At 46.7% G+C, this 16,789-nt stretch overlaps 1 protein-coding gene across 1 annotated transcript in view; it reads left to right on the top strand.

Annotated features, from left to right (window-relative positions):
• Positions 1-16,789, top strand: part of RHPN2 (rhophilin Rho GTPase binding protein 2) — a 48,337-nt gene that overhangs the window by 9,900 nt on the left and 21,648 nt on the right. Inside the window, exons 2-4 of the mRNA XM_079800277.1 lie at positions 2,935-3,050; positions 11,252-11,380; positions 13,778-13,853. Of these exons, the coding sequence (XP_079656403.1) occupies positions 2,935-3,050; positions 11,252-11,380; positions 13,778-13,853 (321 nt within the window). The remainder of the gene's footprint in view (positions 1-2,934; positions 3,051-11,251; positions 11,381-13,777; positions 13,854-16,789) is intronic.

The following is a 16,789-nucleotide window of genomic DNA, read 5'->3' as shown; positions in this document are numbered from 1 at the left end:
TCCCTGAGAAGGTTGGGGCTGTAGATAAACCACTCTCCCGCCTTCAAGTGGAGGCCAGGTGTGCGCAGAGCTGCTTGGCAATGACACAGCTGGAGAAAAAGGGCAGTCTTCTCACCAGTGCTGCCCGCCAGCCACTCCCAGGGAGTGACCACAGCTCTATCAGTGGGCAGAACCTCAAGATAAGCTTCAGAAAGGAATGGAGCCTTTGCTCAGATCCCAGGGCTTCTACTTGCTGGGTGGGAAGAATACCTTAGGTTAAAATGAAACTTACTCGGATCTTAAACTTTTCAGAATGAAACATTTAATCCAAATATCCCAAGAAATAATGGACAAAGAACACAGATAATTCACCAACAAAGGAATTCAAGTGATCAATAGTATATGAAAAAAAAACGTTTACCTTCACTAATAATAAATGCAAATTGGAAGAAGAGGATACCTGTTTTTGCATATCAACTTGGCAAAGATTAAAAATAATATTTTTTAATTCTACCAACAAGTTGAGACAGATAACCCATTTTAAAAGTGGGCAAAAAATCTAAATTGTTATTTCTCCAAAGAAGACATACAAATGGCTAAAATATGTTCAAATCCTGAACCATCAGGGAAATGCAGATCAAAGCCACAGTGAGATAACCACACAATCGTGTGGTTATAATAAAAATGATAAACAATAACAAGTACAGGCAGTCCTCGTGTTACGTCAGACTGGACGTACGTCGTTTCGTGGTTACGTCGCCATCTCCCACTTATTTATATAAAAAAAAAGTTCTGTCATTTTGACATATGTGCATATGTGCGTTATGGTTTTTATTATTTATTCACCACAAGTAAAGGTCAGGAATTATTATCTTTCTTTTAAATTTTTTTTTTACGGATTAACTTCATTACTGCTGTGTATGTGCTCCATGTGAGTGACGTAAGTGCTTATGTCGGTGGGTTCCGACTTACGTCGATGCGTCACATCGTGCCGTACGAACGGGACTCTGACGTAACCCGAGGACCTGCTGTATTGGTGAGGCTATGGATAAATGATAACCCTCCTGTACTGTTGGCGGGAATGTAAAATAGTATAGTCACTTTGGAAAATAGTTTGACAGTTCCTCAAATGGTAAACATGGAATTAGCCACATGACACAGCAGTTCCACTCCTAGATGAATTGCCAAGAGAAAGGAAAGCATCACCACGCGGCAAGTTACACACAAATAAGCAGCCCTATTCACAACAGCCAAAAAGGGAAAGCACCCCCCAAATGTCCATCAACTGGTGAACGCATAAATAAACGTGGTGCGTCCATACAGTGACGGATTAGGGACAAAAAGCAATGAAGGACTGACACATGCTAGGTACATGGATGAAGCTAGAAAACGGTACGCTGACAGAAGCCCATTACAAAGGCCACATTTTGTACGATGGCACGGATGTGAAATGTCCAGAATAAGCAAATATACGCAGGCAGGAGGTAGATTCATGGTTGCCTCCGACTAGGGAGAGGGGACACAGAACGGGGAGGGAGTGCTTTTCTTTCCTAGAAGATAATGGGGCTCTAGTGTGTGGGGCCTTTAAAGAGGTTAGACCCTTGCCAAAACCGGTTTGGCTCAGTGGATAGAGCGTCGGCCTGCGGACTGAAGGGTCCCAGGTTCGATTCCGGTCAAGGGCATGTACCTTGGTTGCGGGCACATCCCCAGTGGGGGGTGTGCAGGAGGCAGCTGATCGATGTTTCTCTCTCATCGATGTTTCTAACTCTCTATCCCTGTCTCTTCCTCTCTGTAAAAAATCAATAAAATATAGTAAAAAAAAAAAAAGTATAATCCCTAAAAAAAAATAAATAAAGAGGTTAGACCCCATCACACTGCCCTAGAAATATACTTAAAGAAAAAACTTGAAGTTTATGAAGCTACCTGTTCACCAATATGCATCGAATACTTATCGCAGGTGCTTGGAAACTGTTCAACTATAAGGACATGGTAAATCCTAAAAAGGGGGCAGCCCGGGATTTGAGTGTATCCCCCCCCTTCCTCTTTCTCTAAAATCAATCAATAAAAAAAAATTTTTTTTAAGGGGGCAGTATTATACAATCATTAAAGTAATTGTTTTGAGGAACACTTCATAATAAAGGAAATTTTCATGACCGCGTGTGAAGGGAGAAAACATGGGAACCTTCCTGTGCCCTGTGCGGAATACCTGAGGCTGCTATCCTTGGGGAGGCCTGCTTGCAAGGTTGGCTCCCTCGTGGCGACTAGAAGCCTGGCTCTTGGAGGGTTGCCTCCTTCCCCAAACTGATAAGGTTGGCTTACTGTGCCTAGACTGATGATAAAAGCCATGTGGCTCAATGAACACCTGCTCTCCTCCTGGGAGCCTGAGACTCTGGTACGTGCTAGGCAGAAGGTGCCTTTGTGAGCAGCCCCCAATAAAACCCCGGGGTGTTGATTCTCAAATGGGCCAACCGGGGCAGAGACATCGCATACATGTTGCTGGGAGAAGAGAGTGCTCTTGTGACCACATGGGAGAGAGAGAGAGAGAGCACAAAGAAGCCTGAAATGATTCCTCTCTTTTCCTCGTTGATCCACCTGTGCCTCCTTACTAAGCTGCTGTCATAAATCTTCACCACGAGTGCAACTGCATGCCGAGTCCTTGCGTCCTAGCGAATCTCCAAACCCGGGGGCTGACCTGGGGGACTCCTGACACACCCACTAATGTGGAAAATAACAACGTGTATATAAAATACATGCGGAGAAAAGAAACCAATGTACAGTGGCTGTTTGGAGTATATTATGATACGTGACTTTTATTTTCTTTATATAATATTTTCCATGTTGTTACTTTTGTTTTTAGAAAAGTGTACTTTTAAAATCCTTTTCTGTTCTATTAAATGCTGTCATCAATTTTAGAGTGGCTGACCTCTGATTGGGGCATCTCTCCTTTTCCCTTAGGGTTGCAACCCCCTTGCACAAACTGGCCGGAGCAAACTGCAGAATCAGAGGGCTGCCTTGAACCAACAGATCCTGAAAGCTGTGCGGATGAGAACGGGAGCAGAAAACCTTCTGAAGTAGGTGTCTGCTGGCTCCACGGCCTCCGTTGGGAGCCCAGCCTCCCCCGAGGCCTGCCACCGATTCCTAAACTCCTAGGCCTGTCCAGCTTTCTCTCCGATTCTCGGTTTTAGCTTTGGGTCTCCTTCTCATCCCTGGCACCTGGAGCAGGCCCTTTCTCGGCTAGAGCTTGGTTGTGTTAGGGGCAAGTTTTTTTTACCTAGCCTGTCATGCGTTTGGGGATAGAGGGACACTGGAGGATGGTCCCATTGTTGTATTCATGTTTCTTTTCCCTGCTTTCAGTGGGACTTGTCTACTTTCTCTACGCCTCGCACTGTGCCTGGTCTCGAATCACTGCTTGGTAATTGTGTGTTAAATGTTTAAAGGTAAGGAAGGCAAAAAGGAGGGAATGGAGGTATTTCTATCGCCAGTGTCCATCCCTCTAATGAGAGGGGCCCAGTACAGCCCAATACTCCTGGGGCACTCATTATTATGCTCTGTTGGTAAAATAGTTACTTATCAAGCATATCAAGCATAGAACTCAGTGAAGCCCTACCTGTGTCACAGGCAGCTCCGAGCCCTCCCCTCCCCCTTCAGTACAATGCAAGAACATGTGCCAGCTTCCTCTTCTGAACTTCCTTCAGAGTCCTAGGGGTAACTCCTGTCAGCTGCATGCTGCCTCCGCACTGGGTAGTTGAGGCAGGCACCATGCCTGCTGGCCTGGGAAGTGAGACCGATGCCTTCTGGAGCCTCCGAAGGAAATGTGGAGTGCTTGTAGGAACCTCGAACCTGGAAACCTGGCAGAGAACCCCGAAACCTGGCAGGATATGGCTTATGGGTGTTTTGAGTGGGTCAGCCTTTAGGGAGCCCAGATAGCTCAGAGGTTTTGGGAAAAGTGAATACACCAAACTGGGTTTCTATAAAGGAACCACAATACTCTGGTAGTCACAGATATGCATGGTGGGTGGGATCAACTCCTCCACCTGGGGGCCCTCATCTGAGCTCTCATAAACAGGAGGAGGCTTGCTGACCAGGAATTTGGGCTAACCTCGTTCCTGAATCAGTCTGTGTTTGCTCCTTAAGAAAATCTCTGAGATACTAAGTGGGGGGAGGGGGTGCATGACAGCATGCCTTGTGTTTGTTTTAAAGGATTTGTACAAATGCTTTTGTGTATGCACAGACTATTTCCAAAAGGATGAAAAAAGAAGCTGGTACTAGAGTTGGCCCTTGGGAGCAAGACCAGCGTTGGGGGGTGTAGGTGACTCTCCTTTTCATTTTACTCCCGCCAGTGTTCGAACGTTCTTTTATGAAGAACGTGAATTACTTTCATTCATTTTTTATTATGGATTCCTGCAAAGGCCCAGGAGACGATGACATGCCACCCCTGAACCCACCAGGATTCAGGAACGACAATGCTGTGCCTGTGTTTTGTTACCCGAGGACTAGCCCCAGGACACACATCCCAAGATGGCCAAGTGTCTGGGAAGCTCTTCTCAGGCTTCTTCCGTAACAGGGTGGAAGGGAGATTATTACTGGAGGAGGCTGGGAAGATATTGTAGCGTTTCACCTTTTAAAATGGCTGACAGTGCCCCCCGTCCCCAGAAAAGCCTGGGAATTGTCAGGTCCACAGCACTGTGGACCACATGTGGCCAGTGCAGCTCGGGAGAGACCCCTGTTTCCAGGGGTACCTGCTGTGTGCTGGGAAGGCCGCAGGCCCAGGCCCCGGTATGCTGAGGCTGCTGGTTTTGGTTGGCACTTTGACAAGCCAGTTCCGTAGCTGAGGGGACAAGTGGGCAGCCCTGACTCGTGGCTTTCCCAGAAGCAGGCTACAGTCGCTTTGCCTGTTCATTCACCCCACAAATGGGTTTGGTGAGCACCTCCTAAGGGGCAGTAGTGTTTGAAGTGCCAGGATAAAGCTGCAAGCAACTCACATGAGACTGCTTTCATGACACTTGGTTTCTTGTGGCGGAACCTTAATACCCAAGGAAGCATCTAATCGTGTCAGGAGATGTTTCTAGGATGTTGATGAAAGGGAAGTGTGATAGAGGTTGCCGAAGGGTGGTCAGGGAGACCCTCTCTCACCAGGAGACTTGGGGTTTCTAAGGTGGGAACTAGGGCAGCTTTGTCTGTCTTGGTCTGTGAATAACAGCAAACCGCCTTTCTCAGGCCCAATGGCCCACGCTCATTGTCAAGTCTGCAGTTGTAGATCGGGCAGGGGTGGGGGTGGAGGGGTATTGTTAATGATTCTCATAATGACCTAAAGGTTCAAAGTGCCCCTCTGTGGAGAATGTTGTCAGAGGAAACCCTGAAGGTATTTATTAATCTGACTCGGCCGGTACCAACGGTTTCCCAAAAGCAAAGGGCGTTTAGCCAAGCTCAGCTCTAGCCCCGAGGATTTACCTGGGTTGCTGATGAGGTGGCTGTCCCTGCCAGCAAGGGGTAGTTTTAGTTATAAATTGGGCCCCGCTGTCATGCCTGTCTGCTTTCCTGTTTTCAACTTCCCATATTACCCATCACAGCCCTCGGATAAAGGTAGAGCAGTTGGAATATGTTTGAGGGGAGGGCATTTGGGAAAATGTGCCCCAAAATGCAGAAATGCAAGGGTCCAAGTCCTTAGTTGCATTGGTAAGGGGGCTTCGAAGTTGGGCAGGCACCGTGAGGAGCCAGGTTTATACCCCTTCAAAGTCTTCTCCGATCTGTACCAGCCAGGAGCCCATGAACTTCCTGGAGTTTGATTGGGAAGATACTGGATATATTTCTTTAATGAGATATCAAGTATTTTTAATGTTCTTTTTCAGGCTAAGCAAGGACAATATTCTCTCTTCCCAGTTCCCTTCCCCCCCTTGAGAAAAGCTGGGGTAGAAATGTGATGACATTTCTCTGAAACAGAGTCAGTCTTAGTGAAATTTAAAGCAAGTTGCCATATAGTTTATATTAACTGGTTCTTTGAACAAGGGTAGGTCATTTAACCTCTTTGGGCTTTATGTACTGGTAACTTTGGACTGGAGCAGGGGTGGCCCACTCTGAGGCCTACAGGGGCCTCATGGGCGTGAAAAAGGGTGACGGGTTGGGACTGGTAGATCTGACTTTTTTGTGTTTAATCCTCTAATAGTTGAATTTTTACATATTGACAACTAGCTCAAGGGACGATGGGGAAGAAACACCCTAGGAGTCAAGCAAACAAGTGCCACAAATCTCTAGTTTGTGACCTCCAGCCCAAAGGGTCATGAAGTTCTGGGCCAGGGGTGACCTGGGGTGGCTTTGGCTGTAAGGAGAGTGACTTGAGGTAAAGGACTGCTCACACTGTCCGTTCTGAGGGGGCTGGTGCACGTCTCTGCAGTGGGGTGTGCAAGCTCTCCATGGCCTTCAGCGCCTGCCCTAATCCTGAGACCTACCTTCCTTACACTGAGAGATGAGCTGGGGGCCCATCTCCTGGCTGCTCGGCTGACCGGCTGCCTACACGAGAGCACCAGGCAGCATTTGCTGTAGTTTACCTGAACCCCTGGCAGAGCAGGATTTGGGGTCAGATGGATTAAGGCCAGCCTGCTCCAATAAGGCCTCGGCAGTTGGTGCAAGCCTAGGGTGCCTATTCCTGGAAGGATACTTTTACTAAAAGACTTGGGAGAGGGGGAATGGCGCAAAAACAAATAGAGATATATGGGTCAGAATGCAAAATTCATATGCATTTAAAAAATAAACCATGGGGATGTTAAAGAAATGTGGGACTTGGGGCAAGAAGCCATCATCACACAGGGACTCTTATGGTGGAAAAGGCCTCAGAAACTCTCAATTGAGGAAAGCATGTGCAGATGTGGTCAGTAGCCTCAGGAAATAATTGAATGTGGCTTTCCTTCCCCTGTTCACACGTGGTGGGTTGATCACTTAGACAAAGTAAGTGGCACACCTTCTGATTCTGGACTTTGGTAGTATGTGCATGCTCTTTATGAAAACCCATGGGAGTAGGTCTTCCCCTGGTGGTCAGGGAGGCCTGAAGACTCTGGGCAGGAAAGGGCTGAAATGCCTGCTGCCTCATCCCTATGGGCCTCAAGGCCTCTTGGCTGTACCCAGACCACAGGGCCTCAGAGGAGGTGCACCCCCAAGGGAAAGCTGAGAAAAGCCATGTTCTAAGGAGAAGGCCCGTAGAAGCCATTCTTTTTCATCTGGAAAGGCAGCTCAGGTGCAGGCATCAGTATTGAGGAGACCAAGGCTCTGGTCTTAATTCCTAACTTGAGTCAACTGATTCTATGCTTGTCTGTTGCCCCCAGCTATTCCCCCAGCCTGGATCCAGGAGCTGAACACATGCACCATATTGAATTGGTTTCCACAAGTGAATCAGTGAAAAATCATTACCTGTACTAGAAACAGCACAAACTCTATATTTGATTTCTGAATCATTAGTATACCCCAGTGATTTTTCAACCAGTGTGCCGCAAGAATGTTTAAAGCATGCAATACCTCACTATTTAGTCGGAACACTGGCCACTTTTCCAACTTTTATTTATTTTTTAATATATTTTTATTGATTTCAGAGAGGAAGGGAGAGGGAGAGAGAGATAGAAACATCAATGGTGAGACAAATCATTGATTGGCTGTCTCCTACACACCCCACACTGGGGATCGAACCCACAACCCGGGCATGTGCCCTTGACTGGAATCGAACCTGGGACCCTTAAATCCACAGGCCAAAGCTCTATCCACTGAGCCAAACCAGCTAGGGCCTCTTTTCCAACTTTGATTATTAAATTAAAAAATGACAATAGCCAACACAACAATAGCCGTCCAGTGTGAATGCCCTGTTTCTAACCATAAATATATAGGTCATATAATAGAGTTGCATCTTATTGATTATATTGATTGGTTAATTCTTGATTCCCCAAATCCTTATATACAAATATATGCACCAGATTTTCTCTTTTATGAATCCTAACTCGAGGATCTTTTTCCATTGATTTTTAGAGAGAGTGGAACAAGAGAGAGAAAGACAGAGAGAAATATGTGTGAGAAACACATCAATTGGTTGTCTCCTTCACACGCCCTGACCAGGGCCCGGGCCCCGGGCCAGGAGGAGCCTACAACTGAGGTACGTGCCCTGGACTGGAATCAAACCCAGGACCCTTCAGTCCACAGGCCGACGCTCTATCCACTGAGCCAAACTGGCTAGGGGTAGGCACCAGATTTTTTAAAAAGTCACTTTGGAGCAAAAAGGTAGGTGGTTTTTTTGTTTTTTGTGTGTAAATCAATCAAAATTATACCTTTTTTGTCATATTGGCAAAAAATATATTTTTTGGTATGCCACAGAATTTTAGTAATTAGTTTATGTGTGCCAAGAGAAGAAAAGGGTTGAAAATTGCTGGTGTACCCAAAGGTCAGCATTGTGGAAACCAAACCCTGCCTAGCCACCAACCCTTTGGAGAGTAACCCACACAAAGAACTCTCTATCCAAAGAGCAGTTCATTGATTTGTTGCAAATTCTAATTCCCAAATTGTTGCCAAATCGAGAGGGAGGAGATGTGGCAAATATGTAGAGGTAGAAAAATGGATGGCAGAGAGGATATGTAACCTCCCTGCCCCTCCTTGGCCTATGGGTCCCTTCCATCTGGCTGTTCCTGAGTTGTACTCTTGAAAATAAACCATAGTAAATCTAAGTAAAGTGTTTTCCTGAGCTCTGTGAGTTGTTCTAGTGAATTATCGAGGTTAGAGGCCCTGTACTTGCAACTGGTGCTTGAAGTGGGGCAGTCTTTTGGCACCACGCCCATAATTGTGGGGTCAGTGCTAAACCTGGGAGTTGGTGCCAGAAATGAATTATTGGGCACTCACTTAGCGTCAAAATCCAAATTGGAGAGTTGCAAACACCATTGTGTTGAATAAAACAACCTATTAGAGTGGAATAGACTATATGGGCATGCATCACACGTATGTCAAAGAATGGTTTTGTGAGAATTTCATTTTAGGGGTGTGTGTACATGTACTGCGTTGGGATATAAAATGTACTTTTTACTGATGATCATGGCCAAAAAAAATCCCAAACCAATGGTAATCACTAAGCTGAGCTTCCAACATCTCATTGCCTGGCTGGGGGAGCCCGGATGTACATGTGTGAACATTTTATTGGGCCGTAAGTGGGCAGGTGCCGTCACATCTGCAGCCAGGGTCAGGTGGCTTTATCTGAGGGGGAGGGGCAGAAATGTGTTGGTTCCTCAAGGAGGAGTTCGGTTAAGGGAGGGGTAGAGAGGGGGGACTGAGAAGAAATATAAATACATCATGGACAGAAACTGATGGACCCAGATATGTAGTGAGGCGGAGGAGCTACCCCAGTGGGGAGGGCAGCCTGTAGGGGAAGTGTTAGCACTTTGCTCTCTGCAGGTAAGGTGAACAGGTGGTGAGCAAAGCAAAGCTAATAACAGGTGGCTGGATTTTCACCAGTGAGGAGGGGGTGGTGGTCAGGTACCTGTTCTCTGGCTGGAGCTCTTGGCTAATGGACTTCAGGTGTCCTCACCCATGAACTGAGCATACCTTTTAGTGCCGTACTCGGTCTGAGGGATGGCTTGAGGACCTGCCTGGGTGGTTCATGGAAATGTGTGCAGCAAGGCCCGGCTCCGTACTTGGTTTTCATTGACACTTGTTTTTGCAGTGATTCCTAATCTGTATAAAATGAGGAACCCACCTGTAAGGCCTTCAAGTCTGTGTCAAAACCTCTACGGGAGAACTTGGGTAAAGTTCTTCCCTTCATATTGCTTACCACTCTTCTGTTCTGTGGATGTGCCACAATTTGTGTATCTGCTTGCCAGTGGATTGTTCCCACTTTGGGGCTATCATGAATAATGCTACATAAACATTGACCTGCATGTCTTTGTTTGGACATAGGCTTTCTTTTCTCTCATATAGACTCCTAGGAGCAGAATTATAATGTTAGAGAGTAAGTTAATGTTTAACATTTTTAGAAACTACCCAACTGTTTTCCATAGTGGCTGTGCCATTTACATTCATCAGTGTAGGAGGGTTCCAGTTTCTCTACATCCTCAATAACATTATTGTTTGTCTTTTTTTTTATAGGTAATCTAGGGGTGTGTATTGGTATCTCATTATTCTTTCAATATGCATTTCTTTTTTAAAAAATATTTTATTGATTTTTTTACAGAGAGGAAGGGAGAAGGATAAAGAGCTAGAAACATTGATGAGGGAGAAACATCGATCAGCTGCCTCCTGCACACCTCCCACTGGGGATGTGCCCACAACCCAGGTACATGCCCTTGACAGGAATCAAACCTGGGACCTTTCAGTTCGCAGGCCGATGCTCTATCCACTGAGCCAAACCAGCCAGATGGAGAGAGAACCATCGATTGGCTGCCTCCTGCACACCCCAACCGGGGATCGAGCCCGCAATCCAGGCATGTGCCCTTGACCAGAATCGAACCCACGACTCTTCAGTCTGCAGGTTGACACTCTATCCACTGAGCCAAACCGGCTAGGGCCATTAGTTGATTCTTGTGTGTGCCCTGACCAGGGATAAAACCTGCAACCCTGTGTATTGCAACAACGCTATAACCAACTGACCCCTGTACTCTCCTTTTGCATTTATTAAAGTGACCATGTGTTTTTTGGTCCTTTGTTCTATTAATATAGTATGTTACGTTAATTGATTTTCAGGTGTTAAGCCAACCTTGCAGTTTTGGGGTGAATTCTTCTTGGTCATGGTGTATAATCCTTTATATCGTATATGTAGCTAGGTTCAAGTTGCTAATATTTTATTGAGGATTTTTGCATATTTAATGATGAAGGGTATTGGTCTGTCATATTGCTTTCTTGTGATGTCGTGCTCTGGTTTTTTGATCAGGATAATATTAGCCCCGTAGAATGAGCTGGGGAGTGTTACCTCCTCTATTTTCTCATCCATTTTCTTTTGAGGGGATAATTTATGGTCCTTTATGGGTGGCTGTGAGCAGTTCTCTGTTCTCTTCTCAAGGCTGATTCTTTGCAGAGATGTCTTAGGATTTATGCCTGGCAGCTCAGTGTCATTGGCTATGTCCAGGGCCATTTGCTGGTAGGTGTGGCTCAAAAAGGGGCAGGTGCCTGGCATCCCTGAGACACCTTATCTGATCACATCTGGCACTCACATCTGCAGGTGGTATCTCAGAGCTTCCCTGCAAGGATGGGGGTGCCTGCTCACCAAGCAGCTGGGATATCTGGCTGAGGGTGCTTCTCTCCCCCTCTTTTTTAACAGAGCAGCCACGAACCACAAGGTACGCGAGCAGGTGCGCCTGGAACTGAGCTTTGTGAACTCAGACCTGCAGATGCTCAAGGAAGAGCTGGAGGGGCTCAACATCTCAGTGGGAGTCTATCAGAGCACAGAGTGAGTGTGGGTAACGCTTCTTCCAGGTACTTTCTGAGCCTCGGAACGTGCCACACCACGAATGGCACGGGTAGTCCCATGGGCGAGGAATCCCCACTTCGGGAAGCAAGGGAATGATTAGGTTTGGGGTTGAGCAAGATGCCAAGGATGAACCTCTGGAGTTTGTTGGGAACATCTGGAGAATTGGAACATTGGACAAAAGGGCATTTATTTGTCCTGGGCCCCTTTGGAACGTGGTTTTATGGGAGAACTGCATGGCTGGATCCAGGCAAGGAGATGGCCTCTCTCACATGAACTGGGTGGCTCAGCCATAAAAATGCCCTGGAAGTGCTTTTGTGGTTAGCTTTGAGAGCCGGCCTGCCAGGGAAGCCCAAGTTGCTCTTTCTTCTTCCCTTGATGCTCAGGCCTCACCACCATGCACAGGGCCTGGATCACTTTGTTGCTAGAGTGCAAAAATGTCTAAACTGCCTCTTATGTCAAAGATGGGAGTTCCCTGAGGAGAAGCAACTGAGACTTCAGAAATGTACTTCGTTAAATATTTGAGGAACGGATGTTCTAATTCAGAAGTGTCTCATAGGGGGCGGGGGGAGTGTTTGTGTGAGGTGAGGTATTAAGGTGTGGCTTTCAGAAAGCTCAGGGAGTCTCTCACCCCAAGGTGGGAACTGTCCATCTTTAAGGAGAAATAACTTTGAGAAGCTCCAAAGAAGAGTTTGCCTACCCTTCTGCGTGAGGAAGTGAAACTTCTTAAAAGGAAGGGGAGCCCGAGGGGAAACTCAGTCAGAAAATCGATCCCTGGGTTAACAGAAGGACGACATTTGAAAACCTTGAGTCATCTTTGGAATGTGCTTTTCCTGATGGTCCCCAGTCCTCTGCACGCCGCAGGTGTGCTTTTCAGAGCCGGAGGGAGAGCGTTAGCCCGTGAGACCTGTGACACCTCTGTTCTCCCCTTTGTGACGTCCGTGGGCCCTGGCTCACTCAGCTCTGGGCTCACAGGGTGGTTTTGGTCACCTAATCAGCACCAGTGCAGTGTTTCTCCCAGCCTACACTCTGGTATTAAATCCCAGTGTTTTGCCCAAAAGGTCAAAGTTCCTCGAGGAGGCGAGGCAGGGCCAAACTTTGGTGATAAATGGCGGATGCTTCCTCTTCCCACTTGTACTGAAGCGCAGGGATGTCCCTTGTGAAGACCTCCCACAGAGACATGCAATTCAGGCTTCAATGTGGCTCTAAAGGGGCCAGTTGTCCCCTGGGCCATTGGGCAGAGGGGAGAGAGGTGCACATTCATAACGCCCCCTTGCATTTGAATCCGCCCTCTTCCTGTTTTCAAAAGCAGATTGCCTCTTTCTTAGTTGATCTTTAAACACTTCTGTGAGGTAGGCAAGGAAGAAACAATCTCATTGTGCAGATGAGAAACACAGGGAGGTCAGAGGTTAGCCCAAGAGTGGGGCTGGGGTGCCCCGGCCAGGGGGTCTCAGGAGACCGGCTGCTCCTGGACAGGCACCGAAAGAGCAGACCTTGCCTCCAGCCCTGTGTGGGGTGAGGACGGGGGGATGCTGAGGACAGCGGGGACGGGCATGGCCCATCCTCATCTCCTTCCAGCGGGGTCCAGCTTTCCCTGCGGGCTTTGGGGAAGCCACACGCCCTGTTGGATCTCGCCTGCTTTGAGCACAGCCCCTTGTTTTCCTTCAGCCCAGAGACAGTTTCAGCTTACAGCTGCATTGTCCATTCACCCTGCTTAGCATTCCTGGCCTTCTCCCCTGGCCGGGCTGAGCAGCCCCAGGAGGTCTCCTGTTACAGGTCAGGGAGCTAAATCCCTGTTTGCAGAACACAGCCTGAGCCAGGTTCACTTCCTGTTGGCCCTGCCCCTAAGAACTAGGCTCAGGGTACACTCCCAGGGTAACCTGTGGGGTAACCAAGTAGTCAGTTTCGGGGAGAGGAGGTGGAGGGGAAGCAGCTGGCCAGGGCCTGACCCTGGGCTGGGAGCTAGGAGCACTTAGTTGTCGGATGGGGCAACTACCCTCAAGGCCTTCCTCATGCAGGTGATGAGACACCTAGAGAGGTCTACGCCAAGGAGGAGGCAACTGAGAGCCCAGGGATGAGGGCTGCAGGCGAGGTGGGGCCCAGGCGCAGGCCCTGGCACATAGTAGGTTCTCAGCACAGTTATTGAAGGAAAGGTTGAGATTGGAGGGATAAACTGATTGAGATGGTGATAGGCCCTTGTGTGTTAGGCTGGGACCAGGACAGGGATGTGTCCAGAGTCTTCTTTATGGAAAATGAACTGGTGTTCGGGGTTGATGTGAGGAGGGGGTGGGGACCTGAGCTGGGCTGCTGGAGGAGGCTGTGGGTACAGAGTGGCCAGTATAGGAATGTTCACAAACCAAGGTGCTGTGCTTCTTGTAGGGAGACGTTTACAATCCCGCTGATTCCGCTTGGCCTGAAGGAAACCAAGGATGTTGACTTTTCAGTCGTTCTCAAGGTAAATCTCAAAGCAATGGGAGCTGGAATCACTGTTTTCTTAAACACCTGTGTCACCGAGCTGGATGCTGGTGTCTCACAGGCCCTGCCTGCTGGGTTCAGGTGGGAAATGGGAGAAGGACTCTGATTAGAGACGGAAAAACTTAGGCTCAATGGGCCAACATCCATTGGTTTCTGCAGGGTGCACCTGAGCCCCCTCGGCAGGCCGCACAGAGAACCTAATGCCGTCTTCTGGTATTCTTTAGTCACTCTGAGGCCAAGTCAGAGAGAGTCTGTGGTGCCTTGTATGCATAAATGCATAACCCATGGACACAGACAATAGGGTGCTGAAGACCTGGGGCTTGGGGTGGGCGCGCTGGAGGGGGTCAATAGAGAAATTGGGGGACATGTGTAATACTTTCAACAATAAATATTTATTTATATTTTTTAAAAGGGTCTGTGGTGGACATGCTTTGGAATTAAAAAATTGTATCCTATTTTAGTATTTTTTTGGTTAAATTTTGTAACTGATATACGCCATATTTTTGAAAAAATAGCTAAATATTTTTCTTAAACATTTTATTATGAAAATTTCCAAACTTACAGGAAAGATGGAAGAATTTTACAGTGGACTCCTGTATATTCACTACCTAGATTCTACCATGAACGTTTTACTATAGTTACTTTCTCACAGATTTATCCACTTCTGCATCCTTGTGTCTGTATACCAACTCATTTTATTTTTTTAAATATATTTTTTATTGATTTCAGAGAGGAAGGGAGAGGGAGAAAGAAATAGAAACATCAGTGATGAGAAAGAATCACTGATTGGCCACCTCCTGCATGCCCCACACTGGGGACCGAGCCTGCAACCTGCTTATATGCCCTGATCGGAATTGAACCGTGACCTCCTGGTTCATAGGTTGATGCTCAACCACTGAGCCACACTGACCAGGCTCATCTTATTTTTTGATGCACTTCAAAGCAAATCAAAGATGCTGGTTTTCACTATCCTTAAATACGTGAATAACTAGAGTTTATGGTGGTTGTTTTTCCCCCATCCAATTTCTGGGGATCTGGTCTCTCCCCCTCCTCCTCCTTTTCTTCCTTTGTCCTTTCTTTCCTTCTTTCTTTTTTAAAAAATAATTTCTTTATTGAGATATAAATTATATACCATACAATTCACCTCTTACAATTGAACAGTATGTGGCTTCCTTTTGACTGTGTGTCTCTGGCAGGCAGACCATACCTGTAGGCCCACCTGTGCCTGTCACCGAGCTGGATGCTGGTGTGTCACAGGCCCTGCCTGCTGGGTTCAGGTGGGAAGTTCAGGTTGGCGGCAGCAGGAAATGCCTCACCTGCAGGTTGGGGCCAGGAGAGCCTCCTGAAACCTGGAATGCCCTCCTGTTTCTCCTCTCCCAGCTCCATCAGTCTGAGTTTTAACAAATCACCTCAGACTTCCGATTAGGAGGAGAAAGTGGAGATGGGGTGGAAGGTAGTGCCCGTCTCTGAGCTTTCCAGCACAGGCCTGGTGTATCGGAATTAATCCCAGCATCATGAAAAAGTGCTTCAAAGAATTAAGTTTCTTTTCATAGTAATCCTAGTGACTCATTCTGGACTAAGTTTAGTTTAGAAAAGAAAAAATTATATGGTATTTGGGGCACTATAGCATTTGTCCTTTTAAACGCAGTCGGTTAATGCTTTGAAAGCTTCTGCACTTGACCTCCCTTCTGGAGCAGAGACTGTGACTCACTTGACATAAGCCCTTGCACCTAGGGCCTTTTTGCCTGCAGCCTTGTTTAATCTGGTGCAGGTCCCTGTGAGTTTGGGGTTCGTTTTGGAGTTTGAGAAGGACATTGGTAGTCTTGCAGGGCCTGGTATCACCAGAGATTGGATTATTTGGGTAGAAAAACAATCTAGGAAACACAGTTTTATGCCAGCCTTGCACAGGCTACTTGAGCTTTTAGATGTGACACTGTCACACGCCTGACACTTAGACCGTCTGTCTGTGGAAATGTCTTCCATTGCTTTTGTAGGATAATTTTCTTAAGATTTAATTTGTTACCTGGTGCTAGAGCTGCAAGAGTGTAGGCATTGTAAAGGGAGAGTCTTGGAGAAACTTGGAAATTTTATGGGCATCTGTAAGGATTCAAACATGTCACATGCTGAATTCCACATTAAAGCCAGTGGAAAAAATCACGTGCTGTGGGCATCGTCAACTACTATTCAGCTGAGGCTCCCAACCATGTCATTTTAGCCTAAAAGGGACTCTACAAATGTCAGTCAGACAAAAATTAGAACGTTTGGGGACATTCTGTTTTCTCCCTTCCACATTTGTGCTTCAGAGTAATGGACAGGTGCTACAGAAATAGTTTGCCTTATTTCATTAGGGCAATCCAGAGGGTCTTCAAATCTGTCATAATGTCTGTGTGGCATTTAAAGCTTAGTAAAGCCTCACGATGTGATTTGGTGTTATTTTAAATAAATGGGCTTTAAAGTGGTCTCATTGAAAAGCACCATTAGGTCTGGCCAGTGTGGCTCGCTTGACCTATGGTTGAGCGTTAACCTATGAACCAGAAGTTCATGGTTCCATTCCCGGTCAGGGCACATGCCTGGATTTTGGGCAGATCCCTATTAGGGGGCATGCAGGAGACAGCCAGTGAATGATTCTCTCTCATCATTGATGTTTCTAGCTCTCCCTTCCTCTCTGAAATCAATAAAAATATATATAAAAATAATTTTTTTATGAAGCACCATCAAACCACATTCCCTTCCCTGACAATTCAAGTTGTGTTTTTGCTTTTAAATAGAGCTTTATTTATTTTTCTAATTAAAAACACTATTCCAAAACATTCAGAAAATACCAAGACATGGAGAGATCCCTCAAAGCCCACCACCTCTCCCCAATAACTTGCTCAGCATTTAATCTTTGGATACCTGTGCTCTTCCCTCTGATTG

Source organism: Cnephaeus nilssonii, assembly GCF_951640355.1.
Source record: "Cnephaeus nilssonii genome assembly, chromosome: 20".
Taxonomy (NCBI): domain Eukaryota; kingdom Metazoa; phylum Chordata; class Mammalia; order Chiroptera; family Vespertilionidae; genus Cnephaeus; species Cnephaeus nilssonii.
The sequence above is the reverse complement of the archived record's forward strand: the minus strand, read 5'-3'. Positions and strand labels throughout refer to the sequence as shown.